Source organism: Muscardinus avellanarius (genome assembly GCF_963383645.1).
Source record: "Muscardinus avellanarius genome assembly, chromosome: 3".
Taxonomy (NCBI): domain Eukaryota; kingdom Metazoa; phylum Chordata; class Mammalia; order Rodentia; family Gliridae; genus Muscardinus; species Muscardinus avellanarius.
The window spans coordinates 158,660,056-158,686,211 of NC_137788.1; the positions used below are offsets into that span (position 1 = coordinate 158,660,056).

General features: G+C 52.4%; 1 protein-coding gene across 2 annotated transcripts; it reads left to right on the forward strand.

Annotated features, from left to right (window-relative positions):
* Window positions 1-200: 200 nt before the first annotated feature.
* Window positions 201-25,603, forward strand: SYNM (synemin; the record flags this gene model as incomplete). Of its 2 annotated transcripts, XM_080692183.1 has the most annotated exons (5): window positions 201-989; window positions 6,732-6,856; window positions 19,071-19,141; window positions 21,990-24,397; window positions 25,280-25,603. In XM_080692183.1, 5 exons carry the CDS (start codon window positions 201-203, stop codon window positions 25,601-25,603), a joined length of 3,717 nt encoding a protein of 1,238 aa, XP_080548309.1. The 2 variants fall into 2 exon arrangements, with proteins under 2 accessions (XP_080548309.1, XP_080548308.1); XM_080692182.1 differs by having other exon boundaries at window positions 21,990-25,603.
* Between the last annotated feature and the right edge of the window lie 553 nt (window positions 25,604-26,156).

Consider the following 26,156-nt stretch of genomic DNA (forward strand, 5'->3'; position numbering starts at 1 on the left):
CGCCCTGGCCGCGCCGGGCCGCGCGCTGATTGGCTGGAGGCCGCGGCCCGCGCCCGCCCCGTCCGCTAAGAGCCGCGGCGCGCCAGCTCCCGCCGCAGTGTGCGGGCCTCGGAGGCGGCGGCGCGGGGCCGGACGGCGGCGGGGACGAGGTCGGGGCCGCGGGGGCCCAGCATCCGGGAGACGCCCGCACACCCGGCAAGATGCTGTCCTGGAGGCTGCAGGCGGGGTCCGAGAAGGCCGAGCTGCAGGAGCTCAACGCCCGGCTCTACGACTACGTGTGCCGGGTGCGGGAGCTGGAGCGCGAGAACCTGCAGCTGGAGGAGGAGCTGCGCGGCCGGCGCGGGCGGCAGGGCCCGGGGCAGGCGCGCCTCGCCCAGGAGGCGTGCGTCTTGCGGCAGCAGCTGGACGAGCTGAGCTGGGCCACGGCGCTGGCCGAGGGCGAGCGCGATGCGCTGCGGCGCGAGCTGCGGGAGCTGCAGCGGCTGGGCGCGGAGGCCAGCGCCGCCCGCGGCCGCCTGGACGCCGAGCTGGGCGCGCAGCAGCGGGAGCTGCGGGAGGCGCTGGGCGCGCACGCCGCCCTGGAGGCGCTGCTGGGCCAGCTGCAAGCCGAGCGCCGCGGCCTCGACGCCGCCCACGAGCGCGAGCTGCGGGAGCTGCGCGCCGCCGCCGCCCGGCCCGCGCCCCGCCGCCCGGCCCGCGCCGCGCCCCCGCCGCGCCTGCGGGAGGTGCACGACAGCCTCGCCGTGATGGTGGCCGAGGCGTGGCGGGAGAGCGCGCAGCTGTACCAGGACGAGGTGCGCGAGCTGGAGGAGGCCCTGCGGCGCGGCCAGGAGAGCCGGCGCCAGGCGGAGGAGGAGGCGCGGCGGTGCGCCCTGGAGGCCGAGGCGCTGCAGCGGGAGGCGCTGGAGATGGAGCAGATGCGCGCGCAGCTGGAGGACCAGCTGCTGCGGATGCGCGAGGAGTGCGGGCTGCAGGCGGAGGAGCGCCAGGTCCGTGCCCCGCCCCGCGCCCTCGCCCAGTAGCCCCCGGGCGGCCACCCCACGCAGGATTCCCGGAATCTGCAGCCAGCTTCCTCGCGGTGCCAGGGACCAGTAGGGCCAGCCCAGAGGGTGCTCAAGTGACCTGGAGACCCGGGCACTGAGAGCTGCGCTCGTGGGTGCGTCTGGGCTTCAGCGCCCGGGTACCCTGCCAGATCTGGAGGTAGAGCGCAGCCGGCTAGTGCCCTGTACAGGTCTCAGAACATAGCCCAGACCCCGTCATCTGGTCAACATTCGCTTTTGTTTGTTTTAGTAATACCGAGGATTGAGCCAGAGCCTCCCACCTGCTGGTCAAGCTCTGTGCCACTGAACTACACCCCCCAGCCTTGTTTTTATTGCTTTGATCTTGAGGCAAAGTCTCGCTGAGTGGCTCAGGCTGGCCTGGAACTTGCGATCCTCTTGCCGTCGCCTTCAGAGAAGTTGGGGTTACAGTCAGGCGCCACCGAACTCAAATTTAGATCTCGACGTGCGTGGGCACGTACCTGACAGGTGACCTTCTTGGCTTTAGGTTTTTCTTTCAGTTTGCTGTGCTTTGTGGACCTAGTACACTTAAACCCAAAAGCCAACCAAGAAACCTCTCTGACTCCCAGAAACCACAGCACATTTCCACCCGGGTAGGTCAGTGTGTTGACAGGTTTCCAGGCAAGTTCTTACCTGGAGGGTGCCCAATCGTAAATTCGTTTCCAAAACTTTTTTTTTTTTAATTTCGCCAGAATGATTTTCCAGCTGGAGGCAGCTGGCTGTGGCCGCCTCGTTTGTCCTGGGAGGAGCGGCAACCATATTATGTAAAGGCGAGGGCTGTTTTGCTCACAGAACGCTCTGACATCAGCTCTCTGGGTAGTGTAAAAGCTGCGGGAAAGCAGGTCCCTGTGGCGGGATGTTATTACAGTGCAGATTAATATAAATAGTTGCTCTTTCAAAGAAGCAAAGCCCTCACCCTCTGACACTGCAGGGTGACACCTGCGGCTGATTTATTGTCTGTACACCCAGTCCGGTTGGGGCTGTACCCCCTGCCCAGCCTCAGCCAGAACTGGAAATAGTCCCAAATCCTACTATTAGCCAAGCTCAGGAAAGCAGCCTGAAATAACATAAGCACGATTTTAGAAAGATTTTAAGCTAACAGTTTGCAGCTGTGAGCTAAAGGTTCACGATCCTGGGACTTTGTGCTCTTTTTGAAATGAGAAGCGAAGGCAACAGGAGGTTCGTGGTATGGGATGGCTGAGGTGTTGGGACAGACGTCCACAAATAGCAGGTGTCTTATTATCTCCGGATGCCCCGCACTCTGCTAGAGTTTCAGCATTCAAAGTGCTTGAGACTAGAAGGAGAATCGGAGAAGTAACACAGGACCCAGGTGTTTGGAATTTCACCTCTGGGGTGGCAGGTTTTGTTTTCCCCTCTCTTTAGAGCTCACTGGGCTCAGTTTGAACCTGGAAGCTTTGGTTTCGGTGTTCTTTTAGCAGCAGGGGAACTCTTGGCCCCTAATGAAATCTTCAACAGAACCCAAATCTGAGCCCAGTCAAACAAAAACAAGAGTCCCCCGATGAGGAGAGATGGACGGGGAATGGCAGTTGGACAGCATCCAGCCCTCCGCCCCATCAGGACCCCCACCCCATCAGGACCCCCCCACCCCATCAGGACCCCCATCCCATCAGGACCCCCCACCCCATCAGGACCCCCACCCCATCAGGACCCCCCACCCCATCAGGACCCCCACTCCATCAGGACCCCCCACCCCATCAGGACCCCCACCCCATCAGGACCCCCCACCCCATCAGGACCCCCATCCCATCAGGACCTCCCACCCCATCAGGACCCCCACCCAAGTGCCTGCCTCTCTGAGGGTCACACCTACCCCAGAACAGGACCCCACCTTTGAATTCCTGCCCAGTGATACCTCTGTCTCCTTGGAATTTGTTTCTTTCCTCTAAAAGTAAAGAGCAAAGAGCCAGGCGTGGTGACGCACGACTTGTAATCCCCGCGCTTGGCGGAGACAGGAGGATCGCGCAGGTTCAAAGCCAGCCTCGCTGGCTTAAGAGACCCTGTTTCCAAATAAAAAGTATAAAATGGGTCTGGGAGTGTAGCCCGGAGGTAGAAGGGCTTCCAGGATCCCCAGTAACACCAAAAAAAAAAAAAAAAAAAAAGTAAAGAACAAAGAAAATGTTAATAAGAACCTAGGGTTTTTATTTAGTTGCAATTTGTGGAGGTTTCATTTTACCAAATATGACCAATTACTACCTTATCCACATCCCGAGTTGTTCTCCAGTTAGCTTAAAAGGACTGGATTTTAAAATCACATTAAAAAGCCAGGCGTGGTGGCACACGCTTGTGATCCCCGCGCTTGGGAGGCAGAGACAGGAGGATCGCAGGGATCAAAGCCAGCCTCGCTGACTTAAGAGATGCTGTTTCCAAAAAAAAAGTATAAAATAGGTCTGGGAGTGTAGCTCAGAGGTAGAAGGGCTTCCAGGAACCCCAATACCACCCAAAAACAAAACAAAACAAATCACATTAAAAAATATAAGTTAAACACCAACAAAAATGCTCAGAATTACACTAAGAGTAAATATTGATAACTTAATATCAGGCTTCTACTTTTTTTAGATTTTTATTAAAGCTCACTCTGGGAGGGACTGAAAATATCCTAGAAACTAGCTCAAAGCTGGGCATGGTGGCGCACGCTTGTAATTCTAGCATTTAGGAGGCTTGAGAAAGGATTGTGGTTCACAGACAACCTCAGCTACTTAGTGAGGCCCTCTGCAACTTAGTGAGACCCTGTTTCAAAGTAAAGAATAAAAACACAGGGTTGGGAGTGTAGCTTGGGGGTAGAATGCCCCTGGGTTCCATCCCCAGAACTGCAAAACAAACAAAACTAGCTCAGCTAATTTCTCTTAATAAATGTCTGTATTCCTACCAGTTAGCCTTGATCAGTGAGCCTCTTGTGTGTCAGCTACCACAGGTCCCAAGCCGTCACACTGAGGCACTCGGTCCTCACAGGGACCTAAGGAGGTGGCTACTAAATTAGCCCTATTTTATGGATGACAAAACAGAGGCACACGTAGCTAAAACGACTCCACTCAGGCTCTGGTGCCTGAGCACCCCATCACTGGGCCACATTTCCTCTCTTCTCCCATCCCATCCAAGAGAAGCCTGTTACAGAGATGACTCTGAAGTGTCCATCTTGAATTAGGAATCTGGAGTTTAGGGTGCTCTCTGAACAGAAGCTATAATCCATCAAATTCATGCTTACTGTTATTATTAACACGTGTCGGAGTGAGGTTACCATTAGTTTTGATACTAACGTTCTCTACGGCTAAAGAAAGGGACCTCGCTGCCAAGTCTTGGCGACGTTGAGGTGGATTGGCTTCTGCTTGGGTTGGGATTAACATCCAGTGTTTGGCGCTCCAGTGCTCCCGGCCTGGCCCACAGCGCGAAAAGCTCTGGCAAAGCAGGGCTCGAGTCTGAGGCTTTCTTTAGACCACGGGATTAGTTACGATTTCTTTGGAGATGGTTGGAAGCCAGGAGTCTTGCATCCAGCCCTATCTGCCGGCTCCCACGGTGCACGCATTCTCCTTTGATGGTTTAGGAAGAGTTGAGTCACGTGGAAATGTAGCTGGAACTAGACCTAGCTTCTCAGACGCACAGTTGGGTTCTCTTTGTGTTTTGTGGGGTGGAGAGCTATTTCCCTGTGTGTGGGGAGACATCTTTGTGGCGACGCCTTTGGCTTGGGTGGGAAATCTTGAGAGTTGAGTCCACAAGTTTGATATTTTTTTTCCTAAGTAGTTTAACAACACTTAAACTTCATTTGTAAAGAATAAATGGCTTCAAGTTCCCAAGTTTTAATGCTTAGGTCAAGTTTCCTAGAGTAAAAAGGAATTGGGCACACACACTCACTCTCACACACACACACACACACACACATTTATAGCACATTTTATAACTGTGTACCTGAATTTATATTCCCTCTAAGACAGGGAAATGTAGGGTTTTAGCTCTGAGACTTAGCCATAGAATGTATAGTTGTATTGAGCAACTCTGTCATGTACACCAAGACTGTTTGGAGGGGTTGCTCTATCTGCCTGTCACGCGAGCTTTGGGGTCTGTATATATATAGTATATATTATATAGACCCACCCTGGGAAAAGCTAAGTGTGTTTTGCTTTTGTTTTTAGTATCCTTTATATATGAAGAGAATCTAGCATGATCATTGGCTTAGAAGTGAAACCTATAGAAAGGAGAACTACTTATGTGCTGATAAGCATTTTTAAAAAATTATAAATCCGGCGTGAGATCTTAGTTAAATTCATTTACTGGTTTCATAGACGTTACACATGGGTTGCGGTCCCAGGTGTGTATGGTGACTGAATTCTAACAGCAATGAATTCCAGCGGCAACGAGCAGTCTTTGAATCCTGCAAAGATGAATACTTACGGTGTTGCCTTAGTTTAGTCAATTGTGTTAAAATATACCACTACTTCTCCCTTTCCTGAGGTTCTAAGTATATAGACTCATTTCAGTGTTTAAATATTTGCTTGAGTAACTGTTCTCCAGAGTGACCAGCTAACAACTAGGAAGAAAATACATAACTATGAGCAAATAAAGCCATTGCATGTATTAATGAAAAGCTATTGCCCACCTAAAATGGCATGTTTTGAGCCATCTCGATCATTTTATCTGAAGTCCACTCACCAAGTGGGTGCTATTGACGGGGGAGGGGGACACCGGCCGGGAGGAGGGGTGCAGAGAGTAGCAGATTCTCCTCGCCAGGGAGAGATGGGCCCAATGGAGGTAACTAAGCAGGCTGGGGACACTTGGAACAGGCACCAAAAGAGATTTTATTAACTAGCTGTGTAAGTACGACACAAAAAGATTTATATCCTGGTCTAACTTTGTGCCCATAATATATTCCTCTCTTGATTATTTTAATTTATTTTTTGGTACTAGGGATTGAACCCAGGGGCATTCTGCCTCCAAGATATACCCCCAGCCCTATTTTTTATAGTTTATTTTGAAATGGGGTCTCACTAAGTTGCGCACAGCCTCACTAAGTAGCTGAGGCTGGCTGTGAACCTGCCATCCTCCTGTCTCAGCCTTCCATGTACTAGGATTACAAGCGTGTACCACTGCGCCTGGCTTATTTTTATTTTTTGAAATAAGGTCTCACTAGGTTGATGAGAGTCTCAGTTCCTTCCTGAGGCTGTCCTCAAACCTGCAATCCTCCTGATGATTTAAAAGTAGCTTCTTATATGAAATAACTCTACATCCGTTTCTCTGATTGTTGTTGGTAGGATCATGACTTTGGGGGAAATTTCAGTTCAAATCTGAGTGGCCTCTGTTTTCCATATTGTAAACCCCCTGATGTCTAGGTTCGTTTTCTAGTGTTAGTTGACTGCTGGCATATCTTGGCTCTTCTACGTGGCCTGGTGTCTGGACTATAGAGATGATTTGAACAAACTCCTTAGCTTATATTCTTACCAGATTTCAAACATAGAAGCCAGTGTCTCCAAATCTTCCATTTGCAACGAGAAAAGAAATTCTGTATGGAAGAGAGACAATATTAGAAACCATCCTTGCAAATGACCAGCCATTTAATAACCCGGGAGGGTTTTCATTTCTTTTTAAGCCCTGAACTGCTGACACCTTCAGCTTGACCTCTGAAACTCCAGTTCTTGGCTCTGAAGGCCCTTCTGTTCTCTTTAGAGGGTGATCGACTGTCTGGAGGAAGAGAAGGCGGCTCTCACCCTGGCCATGGCTGACCGGCTGCGGGACTATCAGGATCTCCTGCAGGTGAAGACGGGCCTCAGCCTGGAGGTGGCGACCTACAGGTAAGGCTGCCGTCTCCGGGGTCTGTGTTGATGGAACCAGAGGCACAGACTGACTGCAGCCTTTGAGGCATCTCTGTCTCTGTGATGAGCAGCGGGCAGCCCGGGGTCTAGAGAAGCAGGAAGACAAGGGTTTGCTCGGGCCACCGAGCAGGGGTCCCTAAGAGACAGCTGTAGCCACGCTCTGCCCCTTTGTCTAGTTTCTGTGCCCTGGACACTGTTTGAGAGCTTTGCACACGTCAGCCTGCTGGAGCTTAGTTGCTAGACGCTGTGTTTACAGAGGCACAGGCTTAGTTTGGAGAAGCTGCAGAGCTAGAAAGCAGAGGGCTAGGATTTGTACCCAGGAGGGCTTAGTCCACCTGCCCGTTGCCTGTGTGTGGCTTTAAATCCCTGGGCTCTGATGTCCCCCCTCCTACGACCGGCCTGGGTTTGGCCTTGAAAAACTCCATCTATGCCATGAGATTAACATGGACTCTTGGACTCTTGGGCAGCTGACTTTGTTTTATCAAGATGTTGTCTTGCAACCAGCCCTGATGGAAAGGTCTCAAAGTGCCCAGAGGGGCTGGGAGCGGGGCTTGGGGGTCCTAGAAGGCTGGTGGTCCTCAGCGGATACCCTTTGGCTCCCAGGTCGTCATGCATCCTTACTTCCTGGCAGCTTTGGTGCTAAATGAGCACTTTACAGAGGGCCCCGGAGCTCAGCAACTTAAGGTGAAAGGACTTGAAGTGACCCGGGTTCCCAGGTGTAGGAATGACGACAAGAGCCCCCATCACAGAGCCGCTGCTGTAGGCCAGACCTGCTGCTACGTGCTTTGCAGCCGGTCCTGCCCCCAGATGCTCCCTGAGAAGGATGCCACACACCCTTTCCCAGGTGGCAGAGAAAGGCCTGCAACTACAGGTCAGTCAAGCCTCACCCAGGCCTGTGCCTTCCTCGCCAAGCTGAGTGGAGTGGGCACGATGCCCGCTTCGTTAGCAGGACCGCGGTGAGCACGAATCAGTTACAGATGGGGATGAGCTTAGACAGCTGCGCAGGCAGGAGGGTAGAGGGATGCCCATGCTGCTACGGAGGATCCTTAACAGATGATGTAAATCTGGAGAGTATAAAAAGGGACTGTGGTTAGAGACGTCAGCACGGACGTCAGCACCCTCCCGAGGGTGACCTCTGCAATCTACAATCGTGATTTATTTATTTATTTGCTTGAAAATAGAAGATTGGCCTGGGTTGCTTTGATACGCCTTAAAAGACAGGGTACCAGGCCGGCCTGTGGCTGTAGTCTGCACCGCAGCCTGATTCCGAATTTACTGTCAACATTGTTGGAAGGACTTGCGGAAGCCTGGCCTTCATCCCAGCCCTCCTTCCCACCTAGGAAGGCGGAGCAGGCAGCCCCGGCCCCAGCCTGAGAAGGCAGCTTGAGGGTGAGGTCTTTATGGAACATGGCTGAATTGTGGAGTGGTCTTGAGGCCAAGCCTTGACTCTCCTCCTGAGAGCTGAGCTGTGAGTTCTATAGAGGGGCCCAGGCTCGGGGCTCAGAGGCAGGAGGCACCATCCTGGGAAATCTCGTGAAGAATTAATTACAGAATAAAATTGGCTGGATGTCCACGCACATGCCGCATACGATGATCTGAACTTTGCTAATAGGGAATACTTCAAAACAGGCGTGGTGTGGGGCAAAGAAAGCAGGCGTCGGGGATTTTCAGTTATGGGTGTCAAAAACCCTCTGGAACTGGCTTGATTCAAAAGAAGTCCCGAGTTTCAGGTACTGGGGGGGTCAACAGTAATCTGTCCCTGGGTCCCCTCTCTTTCTGGCTCTTCCCAGCCGGTGGCAGGCTGAGTCCTGAGCAGCTTGGCACTCACCGCTGCTCAGCCTTGTGCCCCAGATGAAGGATGGAGTCTCATCCCTGACAATTGTAGCAAGGCCCCTGGGCTTGGCTCTCTGGCTCTCTGCAGAGCTGGGTGGAGTCGGCGTCTCCAAGGTCACGTGGGCTGAGGCTGTTCTAGAGCAGATGCCAGGCAGGCCCAAGAGGCTGGCTTCTGTGCCCGTGTTAGGTAATGCCCGATGCAAGGGACTCTCCCCTACAGAGGCAGTGAGATTTGTTTTCACTGTCCTTTCAGTAGTGGCTCTCTGGACTGGACCGGGAGACTCTGGTTTTGTGCTTTGCTTCTCTGGGATTTTGAGCCTTGCCTCCCTGGTTCCTGGTGCGCAGGTGGGCTGCTCTCTGCCTTCTGGTCAGGTGTTTGCAGCCCCAGCCCCACCTGCTCGGCTGTTTTCAAGGGCATCAACGGGAGCCTCACTTGCTCACTGTCAGCAGTAAATAAAACCCTTTTATTGCTCATGCTGGCACTGGCGTTTGCCCAGCCCAGCTGGGGACCGACTTGACCATCTCCTAGGGCTGTGCGCGCCACCAGTGCTTTCCGGGGGTGGGCAGCTGATTTCACCTCTTGCTGCTGTCCGGGTTTGTACAGGGGAAGCAGGGAGCTCTGCCGGAGCTTGGCCCTGCCCCGAGGATGACCAGCCTCCGTGGCTAGAATGCTTATAGGCCTCCCTGCCTCCAGTGCCTCCATGGGTGCCAGAGATACATAGGCAGTTGAATATAACGTCTTTATTTGTATAAACCAAGAGCCTATATATTTTTATTACTAAGGAGTGTCCTGAAGGAAGCCCTTCATATCCTTGATACGGTTCTATTTTTAGCATCAAATTTTTGCTCAAATCCTGGGGACAGATATGGAAGTTCATATTTATTTTAGTGTACTTTCTGTCCAGTGACCCTTGCTGTTTCACTGAGATGCACACTGGATTTTTTTCCAGTACTGGGGATGAAACCCAGGGTCTTTCTACCTCTGACCTACACCCCCAGCCTTACATTTTGTTTTGAAACAAGGTCTCACTATGTTGCTGAAGGCCTCACTAAGTAGCTGAGGCTGGCTGTGAACCAGCGACCCTCCTGTCTCAACCTCCCAAGTACTGGGATTACAAGCCACTACGCCCTGCCCCACTGGATCTCGATGGACCTTCACACACACTGTTTTTGAGAAAGCTGACCTTCCTCCCACCCCTGCCTTACTGACGCAGCAGGACAGACCCAGCCTCACAGGGAAGAGGGGCTGATGGTGGCCGGTGCTGGGGCTGATGGTAAGGCTTCCTGCTGATTTGCCTAAGATTTTTACCTTTAGTGGCCATTTCACCCCAAAACTTCCTGGATGACCATCTTCTTCCTGGGAACCCTCTGACTGAAGAGAAAGGGCCGGGGCTCCTAAAAGCTGACGGTCCATTTTGTTGCTGGTTAATTGCTGACCCAGGCCAGCTCTCAAGGATGTTTGAGTTCTCCCAGGCCAGATATTAAGCCCTTCCTGGAACCTTCCCAGTTCCAGGAAGAAACATCAATCAGAAGATAATAGAATTGCACATATATGACTTCCAAATATAGACTTGCAATTTATAAGAGAATACATAATTTAATAAAGTAAACATAAGATAATAAAATGAAAGCCAAGCATACTTCGAAGAGTCCAATAGTGGAGGTTTTCCCTGAACTCTGTTGGCCTGTTTGTGGCCAGAGAAGATACAGGCGCCCCACCTGGCTTGTGATGGTAAGAATGAGACCTTCAGGTGACAGAAGACAGTACCGTCACTGCTGTTGCCACCCGTGTTGCACACCCGTGGGGCTGTGCTTGCTCCTGTCTTTCTGTCACCAGCGTTGTGTGGAGCTGGGGACGCTCATCCACCTGCTCTGCGATCATGAGATTTTACCTGGAGTGCAAGCATTGACTGTACCAGGATCCAAGAGGATTAGAGGAGAGGTGCCCAGGTGCAAGGCAGGTGTGTGGGCTGGAAATCCTCTGGACACCCTAGAAGCCACCGATCCCCAGGCCCCGCCTGAGATGTTCTGATTAGATTGATGTGGGTGGTGCCATACCAGCTGTTGGTTTTAAGCCTCCTCTGGGTGATTGTCAGTGTTGACAACATAGAGAACCACTGGCCCAGGGTCTCACTCCTGAAAGGCGGTGTGTGCCCAGCAGGCTGAGATTCCGTAAGCTTGTGAGAAGTGCAGATTATGTGGCCCACCCATTCCACTTGATCCAAGTGGACTTTATAATAAGATCCCCAGGGATCTGTGTGCCCCGGGGGCATCACAAAGTGCTAAGCCTGTCCCATAGCAACTTGGAGGAGGAGACCAGGGATGGACTGATGTAGGAGCATGGGAAACATCACTCTGCGTCCTGCGTATCGGTCCTTGCTTTCGGCACATGTGTCCATCCCAGCAGGTCCACGCTGCACCTGCCTGAGGGCAGAATCCTGTGGAGCCACCTGGTAGGGGCCTGGATTGGATGGAATTCAAAGCTCTCGACACCCTAACTGAGCGACACAACTCATTCCTGGAATGCTTAATTTGCAGATTGTCAAAATGAACGATCTCTGTAATTCTTCCCAACATATTATTATGAGAAATTCAAACATGAGCAAAGCTGAAAGAATTGCAAGTGCCCCTGGATTTTGAGGGTTGTCTGGATCCCCTGTGAACTCGTTACTGCAGTCTCTCCATCCCATGGCTGTCTGCCGGTCGGTCCCTGCATCCTCACCATCCTACTCATGAAGCATCCAAGTACCTGTTGTCAACACATAGGTGACCAAAGCTGCCTTTCATCCAGCACCTGCCCCATCCTCAGGGCTTGAAAACAGCTTCTCCAGTGTTTGTAGATTTACTGAAGAGGGCTGTCTTGCAAGTGGTAAGAGCCAAGTTCCAGGAGGCTGTTACTTAAAGGATCACGTGGACCTGGGCGTGGAGATGCATGCTTGAAATCCCAGTACTTGGGAGGCTTAGATAGGAGGATCATAAGTTCAAAGTCAGCCTCAGCAACTTAGTGAAATCTTGTTATTTAGTTTTCACTAAACAAAAAAAATAAAATAGGACTGGGAGGTATAGCTTGGAGGTAGAGTGCCCTTGGGCTTAGTCCTTAGCACACACACAAATAAATCATCATCAGCATCATCGTCATCACCAGCATCACGGGCTGGTAAGTAGAGGCTGAGATTTGAGCACCTCCCCACCCTGCTCACTATGGAGTTAGAAAGGTGTTGGACATCCTGGGATGCTGTGGGCAGAGGATGGTGAAGACTCGGTCCCTGTCCTCGGGTCTAGGATGGTGATGTTCTGGGTGCAGTGGGAGGTCCAGGCGGCATACGAGGAGGGCTTCCTGGAGTTAGGATGTTTCCTGTGCGAAGGTAACCCACATGGGAGGAGCTTCCCAGGCAGGAGGAGCAGCCTGAGGGGGACTCTGAGGACTGAGCTAGTGGGGCATTTGTGGCAGTACCGGGGCTCTGGGTATCCCCGGGCAGCTCAGATTTGGGGACTGTGGCAGTGGTTGGGCAGAAGCCATACCCGTGAGGCTGTGTCTTTGGAGGTGAGATCTGTGCCTTCAGGCCGCTCCAGAGACAGGCAGCACGCAGTGTACAGTGCCGGCCTCGGGACCCAAAGGTCTGAGTGGTGTGGCATTGGTGTTCAGGAAGGAACGTCAGTGGAGGTGAGGGTCTGGACAGAGACAGCCTTCTGCCTGGTGGGAAGCAAGTTCAGGTTCCTGGAGAGTGCAGGCAGGCTTCTGGAGGGAGGGGAGACCCTGCAGAATCTTGAAGAATGGGGGGCGACTTGAACAGACATGGGGGCAGAGGGGCGCAGTATGTGTCAGAGAACTCCAGTGCACTGGAAACTGGAGCTGGTTGGACGCCGACTAGAAAGGGCTGATAAATATGGTTTGGAGAAGGGATGTGGGATTAGAGCTGGGCTTGGAAGGTAGTGGGGGAAGTGGGGACCAGCAGAAAGGGATCAGGAAGCGGCTCCAGGCTGGCTTGGATGAGGAGAGTGAGCAGAGGTCTGGGAAGGAGGCTGCTGCAGGGGATTGAATGCCAGGCTGCTGAGGTGGGCTTCCGTGCAGGCCAGGTGGTCCTGGACCACCCCTGGGGGGCAGGTGCAGGAGGCCCAGGGCACAGATGCGGAGGTGGAGGGGTCTACGGGTGGGAGCAAGGAGCGCTTGCCCTTCCCTTTAGTAGTTGGAGCTGGGGAGTGGGGATGTGCGTCCCTGGCTGGTGTGGCGAGTCAGCGAGGACCCCGAGGGACTGGGTGTCCACTGGGTGTGAAAAGTGTTGCTGACTGCTCGGTGATTCAGGCTGGACTAGTATCACGGAGCACTCCCTGTAAGCAGGAGTTTACGAAGAATTGGTTGATAGTCCACAGATGGCAAAAACTGTGACCGTATCCAACCCTGCGGTGTCCCAGCTCACGGCCAATACGGGAGAGCTGGACCAGCTGCTCTAGATGGAGGACTGGGAGAAGCACACTTAGAAAACAAACAGCGTATCCCCAAAATTACAGCAGCAATTACAAACCTGTCATCAGCAATAACTGTTAGAGAACATGGTAGAAAAAGGAGATAGTTAAGATTGAAACACTCAATGCAGGAACAAACTCAGGAAAAAAAAAAAAATAAAAAGACAGCATGGAAACTACACTTTCAAGACCGGAAGCTGTGGAGCGGGGAGGAGGCCCATATTGGATTTGGTCTGGAAGACAGGCAATGCAGTCATGGTCAGAATTCAAAAAGAGGCTTTGTTTTTTGGGAGGGGTGGCATTGAAGGATATTAGGATTGTTGTAAATTTTACCCGAAAAAAGGAAGGCAAGGCCCAAATTATTTCCCCAAAGAAAAATCTCAAAAGAAGTCTTGCTTGGCCAGTTATGAAACTATAATGTGCAGATGTGTACTACTTGCAGTCTTAAAGGCAAAGGTCCTTTTAAAATGTTAATTTAGAAATAATAATATAAAAATGTTCTCTGTGTGTCTGCAGGCGGGCAGGAGGTGGGGTGAAGCTTTGTTTCCTCTCTCTGATCTCTATAGGCAGGTATGGCGTGGTTTAACTGAGAACAGTACAGTTTGGTCTCTAGTCTAGACTTAGACTGCTAATGAACAACACAGTTAACTCCCCATGCTCAGAATTCTACCATTCTAATGATATTACTGGTTGCTCTATTATTTTTAGGCCACCTGTACCTTTTCACATGTGTTCAAAGGAGAACATTTTCTAGGCAGTTCTCAAAGTCTTAGAGAAGTACATTTTTTCCTCCTCCTCTTTCTCCTCTTCCTCCTCCTCATCTTCTTCCTCTTCTTTTTCTCCTCTTCCTCCTCTTCCTTCTTCTTTGTTAAACCCCACTTTCTTTTAATCTGTGCATGGTGGCACACACTTGTAATGCCAGCTACCCGGAAGGCTGAGGCAGAAGGACTGCAAGGTTGAGGCCAGCCTGGTCAACCTAGCAAGACCCTGTATCAAAGTAAAATAAAAAGGGCTGGGGTGTGGCTCCGTGGTAGAGCTCTAACCTCAAATATGTGAATCCCTAATACTCCCCCCACCAAAAAAATCCTACTTTTTTGGAAGACATAAGAATACATTCATGCTGAAAGTTAAGTGAAATATTTGGAAAGAGTAAAATCTTGTAGTTTTAATTGGGCGGCTCAACTATTATATTCAGTGCCAGCTAAATAGATGAATTAACAGTCAGTTAACCATAAATTTAAATGATCCAAAATCCCATCCCCTCTTGAGTCACGTTAGTTGATGAAAAACACTTTCCTCTGAGGTTCTAGAAGGAAGAAATGGCGTGACCAATGACATTCAGTGCCTGCCGGTCTCAGGCATCACCCTCACCGTGGTATCCCTCCAAACCCGACCACCACACAACTCGGAGAAGGTTTATTTGGCCATAGCTTTTGGGAGATTCCACAGCTCAGTGTGTGTCAGGCTGGGTCTGTGGAGCTCAGGACATTTCAGGAAGCAGAAAGAGGAAGAGTAGGCTCTGCTGTCACATCCTGCAGGCTAGAATCAAGAGCACGCCAGCAAGGCGGTTTGAAGACAAAAGCACCGTCCCCAGGGCTGCACCCGCAGGGACCCACCTGCCCTAGTCACACTCACCAGCCTCGGTGATCACCCAGTAAATCCACTACAGTGGATTGATGCTCTGATGAGATTACGGCCCTCGTGACTTGATTGCATCAACGCTGACCATGACTACCTGAGCTCTTCCGGAGACATTCTACATCCATCTAAGAACTTTCCTCTTGCTTAATTAGCACCACCAACCTGTGAGTTCTCCCCACTTCGTAAATGACAAACAGAGTCACAGTGGGTATCAACACCCCGCCCAGGGCCATGGCACTAGGAACCAGCCCGGGGCTTGAGTCCCGGTGTCCCTCCTCGGCGCTCACTCCATGACCCACTCCCTGCCCATCTTCTCTCTGTTTTATGAGTACCTTCATCTTTCTGTTGCTCTTCTGATTTTTTCCAGTCTCTAGTATGGCTCTCACTTAATCACGACCCCGGGAGGAATGCCCAGACATGGCTCCCACCATTGCCTCTCATTATCCTTCACATAAAGCCAGGCAGAGTTTCTTCTGACCCTTGCATAGTCAGGCCCCCATTTCCCTTCTCTCCTGTTATTTTCCCAGTGGCTGACCTGCCACAGGTCTGTCCTGGCATTACCCAGCAGCTCTGTACCATCTGCGGAGTCCCCCTCTCCTTCTGCGCATGGAGGAGGCTGAGGAAGGCAGTTCCCGGACCCCTTCTCCAGCTCCGAGCACCCACAATCTCCGCCTTCGCCTTCAGCCCCACACCTGTGCTTAGTAGGTACCACGAGGATCCACAGGCCCCAGGACCATCGGGCTCCATACACATGTTGCTTCTGGAAATATCTTTGCCTGTCCCCGCCCTTCATTCCTGTCCTCGTTTATGGGCGGTATACTGTGTGCCAGCCTTGTGCCCACAGTGTTGAACAGCAGCAGATATGCCCTGAAATTCCATGAGGATCATCTACCCCAGGCAGACAGCCCTGCCATCGAGCAGTCAGGACACCGGGTGGCCCATTAGGGCCTGGAGGCCGGCCAGAGCCACATTACAGCTCCCTCCTGCGCCGTGGGTTTCTGCTGGACTCCTTAATGAGGCCAGAGACTGGGGTTTTCCTGAGCGTTGGCGTCTTTTCCTGCTCCAAGGACTGCCAATCTTCAGAGCTCTGTGAAACGCTCACTAATAGTCCGTGATTCAGGGGGTTGGCATTTCCCAGTATCCATGGCCCGAGGTGGTTTTCTTCCACTGTGCTCAAAATAACCAGGTCTGAGGGGGAGCTGTGTGGAGAATGCACGCTCTGCTTTTCTGAAAGTTGTTCTTTAATCGGTTCCTTGGAGGGCATAGGGGGAAGTCTCCTCATGGGGTTGTGTCTGTCTTTGCTGAGTCCCGGGGCTGTGTTGACAGGGGGCGGGATTCTGTGCCTGCCATTGGGGCTCCACTCAGCCATAATTCTCGGGAAAGAGAAGGTGACTTGTGCCCCCCAGCCATCCATAGGGACACAGATAAGGAACTCTTAAAAGAGAGCCCTGAGCCAGGCCTGGTGCATGCCTCTAATCCCAGTACTTGGGAGTCTGTGACTAGAGAATCACAGGTTTAAGGACAGCCTCTGCAAGTAGTGAGACTCTCATTAATGTAGTGGGAACCTGTTTCAAAATAAAAATAAAATCAGTCTGGGGATGTAGCTCAGAGGTGCCCCTGGGTTCAATCCCCAGGACCACAACACACACACACACACACACACACACACACACACACACACACACAAAAAAAAAAAGAAAGAAAGAAAGAAAAAGAAAGAAAGAAAGAAAGAAAGAAAGGAAAAGGAAAATAAAAGAAAAAGAAAGAAAGAAAAAAAAAACAATTTGGGATGAAATCACCAAGAGTTTGAATTATTTCCATGGTGATGGCCTGGAGGATCCATCTGAGTATTTGTGCTTTCTGCAGTTTGTACACAGTGCCACTGTCCTGGGCTCGCAGGTGGCCTGCGCAGACAAGTGTGGGGAGCGCAGGCCATCTGTGTCTGCAGCTCATTTTTCCCCCGGTAGGCTGTGACCTTTGGCCAAGATGTCAGCCCTGAGCCCCAGCTTCCCTCCTGCAGGGCTAAGGTGCTGGTCAGGCCCTGCAAGGTGGGCGCCAGGACACAGGAGTGAGTGGACAGGCAAGGGCCAGCCGTGCTGGGCGCATGGCGTGGGCCAAGGCCAGGGGGGCGGGGGTGAGAGACAAGCCTGATGTGTCTCCCCTGTCCCAGACCGCACATCGCCTCTCTCCTGTGCCACCCGCTCTGAACCAGGGGAAGGCTTGGGGATGCTCTGGTACCCCAAAGAACGGAAGTGGTGTCTGTGAGGGGCAGGGGAAAGATGCCCCCCACACACAAGGGGACCTGTCCCGGCTCCCCTGGGCTGCCTTTAATGTCTTCTGCCGAGCTCCCAGGCACCTTCGGGCCCCCGGCAGGGTCGGAACTGGATCACGGCCATTTCCCAGGCTCTGCGCAGGCCCCCTTAGCCATCAGACCCACCCCTTCTGCACCATGCCTCCAGGGTGCCAGACCCTCGGAGCCTGGCTTTCACCCTGAACGGTTCTTTATACGGACCTCGGCATTTTCCCGGCCAGGGATGCTGTTTGTGTTCCTGGAACCTAAAGTGCTTGGTCATGAGGGTGTGGGCTAATGGGCTGGTGTCCTGTTTCCTGGCTTCCGTGCTGAGCGAGCGTGGAGCCCCGGCCTTCTGGTGTCTCCCTGCGTGTGCGCTCCGGGCCTGGAGTCCGTGGCAGACCCACCCGGGGAACTCCTGGTGCAGTCCCTCCTGCCTCTTTTGCTGTGTTTCAGCCACTTTTGGGTTTCTCACATTCATGGGGATCCCTGTGGTTGACGGCTCTGGGCTCCCCCTGTTTTCCAGCCTGACTCTGCTATGACTTCAGCATTTCCACGTGGGCCGTGGCTCCCACTGCCCTTTGCCATCTACCGTGTATTTCTGGGAACTGGGGTTGGTGACTTCACTTGTTTCCCTAGCAACCAAACAACCGCTGAGCCTGTGGCCATCAGCCTCCGGGTGGGGCCCTGGGGAGCCCCCCCCCCTCAGCACAGTGGGTCCACAGGGCTCACTCTTGCCTCGATGCTGGGGTCTGAGGTTGGATGTGATTAACAACTTGCAGAAGACTCCGTGATTTTAGAGTTTGGGAGCTAGGCACAGCCAAAGAAATCAGCTAGTTGTATTGAAAGAGACAACAGGATCCCACTCTGGGTGAAGTGAGCCCCAGGGGATGGTGAATGTGGGTGGGTGGTCCCACTTCTTCCTTCTCTTTTTAGACCTGGCTGCCTTCTACTTTCTCCTCTGTTTTCACCTAAGATGCCCCTGTGGAACTCGGGTTGAAAACCACAGGCAGAGTCCAGCCACCACCTCATTTATAAACTGTCACTCTGCGCCCCCCTTCCTTCTCAGCCTCCCTGCCCCCCAACCCCCACCATAGCTCCAGGAAGACCCCAGGGGCCTGCACTTGTGGGGGGGGGCTGCAGCCCAGGGGATGTGCTGCCAGGGCCCTCCCTGGTGCCAGGGAAGCCAGAGCCTGAGCCCCCCGCCTGTGCCAACATCTCCAGCTCCTCCTGTGCGCGCTCCTCCTGCTTGCCCAGGGGGCGTCTGTCTAGAAGTCTTGGTTCTCCGGTACTTGGGAAGCTCTGGCTGCTCCTCCTCTTCCGTCAGCGGGTTGCTGCCGAGGCGCCATCGCGGGGCGGGGTGGGGCGGGACCTGTGGCAGTGAGCATCCTGTGGCTTAGGTCTGGGAAGCTCACCCCACAGTGCAGCCCCCGCCTCGGCCACGTCTCCAGGTACCAGTCCTAAAACACTTGCTACTGTGACGGCGTCATCGGTCAAATGCTGCCAGTGGCTTTCCCAAGAGGCTCTTCTCTCTTTTCTTCTTTTCTCTTCCTTCTCTTTTCTTATCCACAGGGTCTCCCTGTGGTGCCCAGTCTGGCCTTGAACTCCTGGGCTCCAGCCATCCTCCCAGCTCAGGTTCCCAGCTAGAGTTGTCGGGACTGTAGGTGCCGGCCACCACACCCAGCTTTTCTAATTTCTTAATGAATGATTATTTATTTATTTATTTATTTATTTATTTATTTATTTATTTGCGGAACTTGGGGATTGAATCCAGGGGCATTCTACCTCTGAGCTACACCCCTAGCCCTAGTTTTTATTCTTTATTTTGAAGCAGGGTCTCACTAAGTAGCTGAGGCTGGCTGTGAACTTGCGATTCTCCTGTCTCAGCCTCCCAAGTACTGGGATTATAAGTGTGCACCTCCATGCCCGGCTTTAATGGATGATTTCTAAAAATTATTCTTCCAGGGCCTTGTTGGAAGGAGAAAGCAATCCGGAGATACTGATTTGGACAGAGCACGTTGAAAATATACCACCAGGTAAATAGAAGAAAAGCCGATTACTAACTTCTAAGTTTTGGGCTGTGTCTGTCTGAGCTGTCCACTTATTTATAGAAGGACGGGGCTGAGCTATGGTTCATCTCTCTTCCAAGTGCCAAATAGATTTTAGTTTTGGTTGGGACATAACTTAAGTGATAATGGAAATGAGGATGTGCCGGCAAGTGCCTTTTGAGGTCGTCTGTTCATCCGCTCATGTGTGAGGTGCTTCCCAGTTGATGCAGTGAGGAGCAGAGGGGCTGATGGAGAATCGAGCGGAGTGGAGCGTGAGGAGGACATGGACGTGGATACGTTCGCCGCGCCCTTGGAAGGAGCACGTTTCCCCTTTCCAAACCAGACAGTGGTGGTTGACCGGCTTGGGGAGATACCACTTGGACGGCAGATAGTCAGCACCCTACTAGTCTGCTGCCCCACTGGGCGGCGCTGGGAATGATCCCACCGTTTCTGCCACCTTCTGGGGGTGGCAGCTCAGAGGATGTGTCTGGGTACCCTGAGGACCGCCTCTGCCTTAGGACAGGACCATCTCTCCTACAGCCACAGAACCCACGTGAGAGAATTTAGTGTTCATTTGAAGGACCCCAAGAAGCTGTAGGATAGCTTTCAAATAGAATCTTAAAGAGATTCTACACCACCTAGAATCTTCAAGAATCTTACAGGCGTTCTGACTCCGCAATGACAAATTATATATATATGGTATGTCAATATATAGTCATCACTGGTATCCGGGGGAGATAGGTTCCAGGACACACCCCTACCCCTTGGATGATCTGTGGACACTCAAGCCCTTTTTATACAGTGGTAGAATATTTTGTTTAACCTATGTACATCCTCCTGTACACTTTTAATCATCTTTTTTTGTGTGCTATTCAGGACTGAACCTAGAGGCATTCTACCTCTGAGCTACACCTCCAGCCATTTATTTATTTATTTACTTACTTACTTATTGTGTGGGGGGTACTGGGGATTGAACCCAGGGGCATTCTACCCCTGAGGTATGCCCCCCAGCCTTATTTTATTTTTTATATTTTGGAACAGGGTCTCATTAACTTGCAGAGAGCCTCACTAAGGCTGCTGAGGCTGGCCTTGAACCTGTGATCCTCCTCTCTTAGCCTCCCAAGTACTGGCTTTACAGGTGTGTGTCACCACACCTGGCTTAGTCATCTTTCTTTAGATGACTCGGAATCCCTAACACAATGCAAATTCTATGTAAATAGGTATTAGACTGCACTGTTTGGGGAATAGTGACAAGAAAATAGTCCACACATGTTCAGGACAGTTGCATTTTAAAAAAATGCATGGCCGGGCGTGATGGTGCACTCTTGTAATCCCCGCGCTTGGGAGGCAGAGACAGGAGGATCGCACAGGTTCGAAGCCAGCCACGCGCTGGCTTAGGAGACCCTGTTTCCGAATAAAAATGTAAAAATAGGTCTGGGAGTGTAGCCTGGAGGTAGAAGGGCTTCCAGGAACCCTAGTACCACCAAAAAATAAAAATAAAAATATAAATAAATAAATAAATAAATAAATAAATATGCATGTGGGATCCGCCAGCTGAGGCGCCAGCTATATGCCTTATTCCGCTACTTCCAGTCTTCATCATTCCTCTCAGGCACTTCACAGGTCGCCGGGTTCAGAATCACTGACCATTAGTCAGCCCGCCTGGTGTCAGTGAACATCTGACATCTGTAGGCATCTTCGTGGAAACTGTCCCGGCTTGGTCTTTCTTCTGTATCTTAGGGTGTGTATGAAGGAGGCCTGTGGCATTGGCAGGCATGAGGGAGACCAAGGGGGAAGAGGTCTCTGTCCCACTCATCCAGATGAAGCGTGGGCAGACACAGGGGGCATGTGGGGTGGGAAGGTGCTTCTGGCCATGTTTCAGCCGCTCTGGTGGAGTGCCCAAAGGGTGGCGCTCTCTGTGGCCGGTCCAGAGCAAGGCCAGAAGTCTCCCAACTCTGGGATGACGGTGTTAGAGTAGATGGCAGCACTGGCAGCTGCCCTGCTTCCTGCCTGGGCACCTTTTCAAACAAGAAGGTTACAAACCTAGCACAAGAGTAGAAGAAACCAGGAAGCTTACAAGAGTTCAGGTCTCCAGGACCTGTTGGCCCAACATGGAAAATAATAAAAAACAAGAGAACGTGAAGTGGATGGGTGGCGAGCTCTTGGGTGTTCAGTAATTATACACTTTGTAATTATGGAGCTCCTTTCTGCTGAAATAAATAAAATAAACTTACCTCCACAGGGTAGAAATGAGGGACTCTGAAATATAATATTGTGAGATTTCAGCTGCGAAACGAGCACTTCTGGCTTCTGTAGCCCATGCTCCAGCTGGTAGAATAACTTCTGTTAGGATGAGAGAATGTTTTAAAATAAAATCAGCCACTGGAAAAGAGTGTCAGGCTGAAGTATTTACTGTGGTCTATTTTACTGTGATAGGGTTGTTTTTTTTTTTTTTTTTTTTTTTTTTTTTTTTTTTGGTGGTACTGGGATGGAACCCTTCTACCTCTGGGCTACACTCCCAGATCTATTTTTTTTATATATATTTGGAAACAGGGTCTCTTAAGCCAGCGCGGCTGGCTTCAAACCTGCGCGATCCTCCTGTCTCCGCCTCCCAAGTGCGGGGATTACAAGCGTGCGCCACCACGCCCGGCTGTGACTGGGTTTTTTAAATGACCAAACAAAACTGGGGGAACTGAAAACATTTTATTAATACAGACCTTCCTGTGGAGACAGTCATTATTATGATAAAAGGGATTTGACCCGCCGTGATACTTTTATGATGAAAAAAGGGAACGATGCCTGTCGTCTTATTGTACTGTTTGTTCAATTCCTACAGAATTCAGAAACACATCCTATGGATATACTGACTCCATAGTACAGAGGAAAAACGAAAGAAACCTGTTTCCAAAGCAGAAGGTGCCTCTGGCAGGTTTAAAGCACAGCTCCGCCCTGTATTCCAATGGGTCTGGATATCATGGGTCTCACACAGTCTCCTCCATTGGAAGTGCTGCCAGAAGAGGGTTCCTGACCTCGGCCACGACCCGGCAAGAAAACGCTTATGAGAAAACCATCAACAGTCAAACCAGTTTCCGAACTCTCTCTCCAACCCAGGGTCCTGTAAGAAAGACTGACGTTCAAGTGAAAACATTCCCTGGGAGACCCAGACTCGAAGATGCGAGGGGTGCCCCCACTTACCTAGCTGGAGAGTCCACAGCTGCCCGGGAGTCGTACCGAGAACGCTGGGACAACACGGGGGCAGGTGCTTCGGAGAGCTCACGGGCGGATGAGAGGACTGTCATTTTGGGAAAGAAGGTAGAAGTAAAAGCCAGTAGGGAACAAGAAAGAATTCGACCAGGAGCCAGCAAAGTCAAGACAGAAGAGAAAATGTTCGATTCTAAAGAGAAGGCTTCAGAGGAAAGAAACTTAAGATGGGAGGAATTGACGAAGTTGGATAAAGAGGCCAGAAAGAGAGAAAGCCAGCAACTGAAGGAACAGGCCCGGGGGAAGGAATCGGCGAAGGAGAAAATTGTGAGTGAAAAGGAGATACCGATTGGTCTCGAAGCTTCCCAGCATGGCGGACCGGAGGTGTCGCAGAGAGGTCTGCAAGATGCTGGTGACGGGAGGTGCAGAGAGGCCGTAACCAAAGAGATAAAGTTCAAGCTGGGTACCAGCGACACCGCCAGCTCCCTGCAAGGCAATTCCACCACAGAAACCATAGCAGAAAACATCGTCACCAGTATCCTGAAGCAGTTTACCCAGTCAGAGGAGGACGTGTCCCCGAATTCTTTCCCAGACACCAAAGTCACCTACGTGGACAGGAAAGAGCTTCCTGGCGCCAGGAAAACAAAGACAGAAATAGTGGTGGAGTCTAAGCTGACGGAAGACATCGATGTTTCCGATGAAGCCAGCCTGGATTACCTCCTGAGCAAGGGTACCAAGGAAGTGGGGCTGAAGGGAAAGTCGGCGGAGCGGGTGATAGGTGACGCCATCGATTTGAGTCTGACCGGCAGAGAGGGGAGGGCCAGGGTGGTCAACGTGGAGATCATGGAGGAGCCCCTGAGCTACGTGAGCGGTGGCGGGGCGGAGGAGTTCTCCACGCCCTTTGAAGTGGAGGAAGCTGATGACCTGTCCCCGGCCTCCAGGGGGCTCGTGGAGGAAGAGGAAGATGACAGGGACCGCCGGGCCATGTTCCCAGCTCCTCAGCATCAGGGGACCATGCAGCCCCGGGACAGGATGGCTCATGTGGAGGAAGTGATGGAGGCAGGTGACTCGGAGGGAGAGCAGAGTTACTTTGTGTCGACCCCGGATGAGTACCCCGCGGGGCGGGACGGGGACGGGGAGGAAGGCTCGGTGTACGGGCAGATCCATATTGAGGAAGAATCCACCATCAAATACTCCTGGCAAGATGAAATTGTGCAGGGCACTTGGAGGAGGAAGAAGAGGGGTGACGCGGTGGGGGTGGAGGACGTGCAGGCCCTGGAGGTCCCAGTAACGTCCCTGGGAGGGGACACGGGTTCTGCTCACTGGAAGGAGGAAGCGAGTGGCGAATTTCACACGGAGCCCACGGTCATTGAAAAGGAAATCAAAATACCCCATGAATTCCACAGCTCCATGAGGGGCGGCTTCTCCAAGGAGCCCCGGCACCAGCTGGCCGAGGTTATCGGGCAGCTGGAAGAGACCCTTCCCGAGCGCATGAAGGAGGAGCTGTCCGCGCTGACCAGCGAGGGCCAGGGCGAGCCGGGCAGCCTGTCGGTTGACGTGAAGAAGGTGAAGACCTCCGGCGGCGGGGCTGTGACCTTGGTCGCTGAGGTCAACCTCTCCCAAACGGTGGACGCCGACCAGTTAGACCTGGAGGAGCTGAGCAGAGACGAAGCCGGAGAGATAGAGAAGGCCGTGGAGTCAGTGGTGAGAGAGAGCTTGACCAGGAGACACGGCCGAGCCCCAGGGAGCCCAGACAGGGAGGAGGAAGCGGAGGCACCAGCCAGTGGCGGCCTCTTTAAGCGCTGGGCCACCAGGGAACTGTACAGCGCGTCTGGGGACGGGGATGATACCAGCTGGTCCTCTCCCAGCACGGAGCAACCCACGGCCCAGGGCCCGGTGTCAGCCACCGTGGAGGTCAGCAGCCCCCGCGGCTTCGTGCAGTCTCACGTGCTGGAGGACGTAAGGCACATTAAACTGGGTCCCACTGCCGTCTGGAGGACTGAGCAGGTGTCCTATGGAGGACCCCCCGCGGAGGGGGTGCAGGTAAGTGGCGACCTCAGCCAGGCAGTCAGCTCTGCAGAGACCAGCCACTCAGTAAGGCGCTTAACCTGGGCTCCTGATCAGAGCCAGCTGCCCAGAGAAGTCGTCTTTCGAGGCCCCGTCCCTGAGTGGCAGGGAGCGGGGGACACCGAAGAGCCCGGCCTGGCAGAGCCATCCGCAGAGGCCGGCAGGTCAGGGAAGCTCGGCTCGTTTAGCTCCAAGCGGTTTTATGCTGAGAAGGAGATTGATTTTCAGGGTCCCGTTTCTGGGGCAGCAAGTTTTGATGACAGTTTTGCAACCAAAGAGCAGGGGGGCACCCAGACTTCTGTAAGGCACCTCCGGGTGGGCCCTAACGAAGAGCTGAGGGAGCCGATCCAGTTCATAGTTCCCCTCTCAGACCAGGTGCAGTGGGGTGCCGAAGCGGGCTCTGTGCTCACCGAGGAGTCTCCCGGCAGGCACAGCGAGGGCGGGCCTCAGGGGCAGCAAACCACCGAGCAGGTAGTTCCCCGACGTGTGGAGCCCAGTGACTCAGAAGGCATGGTCCAGGCAGAGGGCTCGGCAGCCAGGACCCAGGCCACTCGAAGTTACACTGTGGGTAGAAAAATCCTCATGACCGAAAAGAGTACATTCCACGGGTCCGTTTCCGAGGCTGCTCAGGAGGGGAGCGCAGGGGACACGTCCGGGGCTGAAGCGACATCGGGCGTTAGCAGATCCTTCAGGCACATTCAGCTAGGTCCCTCAGAGACCGAAACCTCCAAACACCTGGTCATCCGCGGACCCTTGACCAAAACATTTGCGCTCACTGGTTCGGTGGCCTCCTCTGAGCAGGGCAAGTTAGACATCAGCCGAGCGCTGGGGCCCAAAGAAACTTCCTTTACCTTTCAGATGGACGTGAGTAACGCCAAGGCCATCCCCAGCTGGACACGGGAGGCGGGGATGGATGTGGATGCTCACAGCGTGCCCGACCGCGGTGCCTGGACAGGTCCTGGCAGTGGGGATGACCAGGCAGCTGGCGTGAGCTTTCAGGCCTCTGCCAGGGCTGGACACCAGGCCCGGGGAGAGCAGGGCCTGGGGCAGGCGGGGTTGGATCATGCGGTGCAGCTGCAGAGAGCGGTAGAACAGAGGTCGGTGATTTCGGATGAAAAGAAAGTTGCCCTCCTCTATCTCGATGATGAACAAGAGGAGGAGAATGATGGGCAGTGGTTTTGAGAAGCAGGAATATTTCAAGTGCCGTCTTGTTTGGTATCACACCAACCAACCTTAAAGGGCCTTCACTTATTTTCTGGGCCTAAGGGAGGTTCATTGATCAAAACCTCTTTCTCCTTTTTTTTTTTTTTTTTTTTTTTTTTTTACTTTCTTTAAAGAACTTCAGGCAATATCCATTTATTTCAGGGTCAACCTGGAAAGGCTTCTGATTAATTTCTGCCTTTAAAGGCTATGGAATTTTGTTTTTGAGTTGGGACTTTTACAAAACACCTTTGATCTTTTTTAGCCTGAGGAAGTTCCCTTTTTTTCCCTGAAGTTTTCTCTCCACTTGGAGAGCCGATTTCTACCACCTGGTCACAGGCATGGCTTGCATCTGTTTGAAACAACGACTAATTATTTGTAGGTAAGATGCCTCCGCATTAACCAGATTAAAATAATACATCTAAGAGTAGATTGTGTTTGCATGTGCTAATACAAAATAATAAACTAACATGGTAAGGGGGAAATAAGTATATTTTCTCTCTTCCCAAATCCTTTTCCAAAAGAAATCATAGGA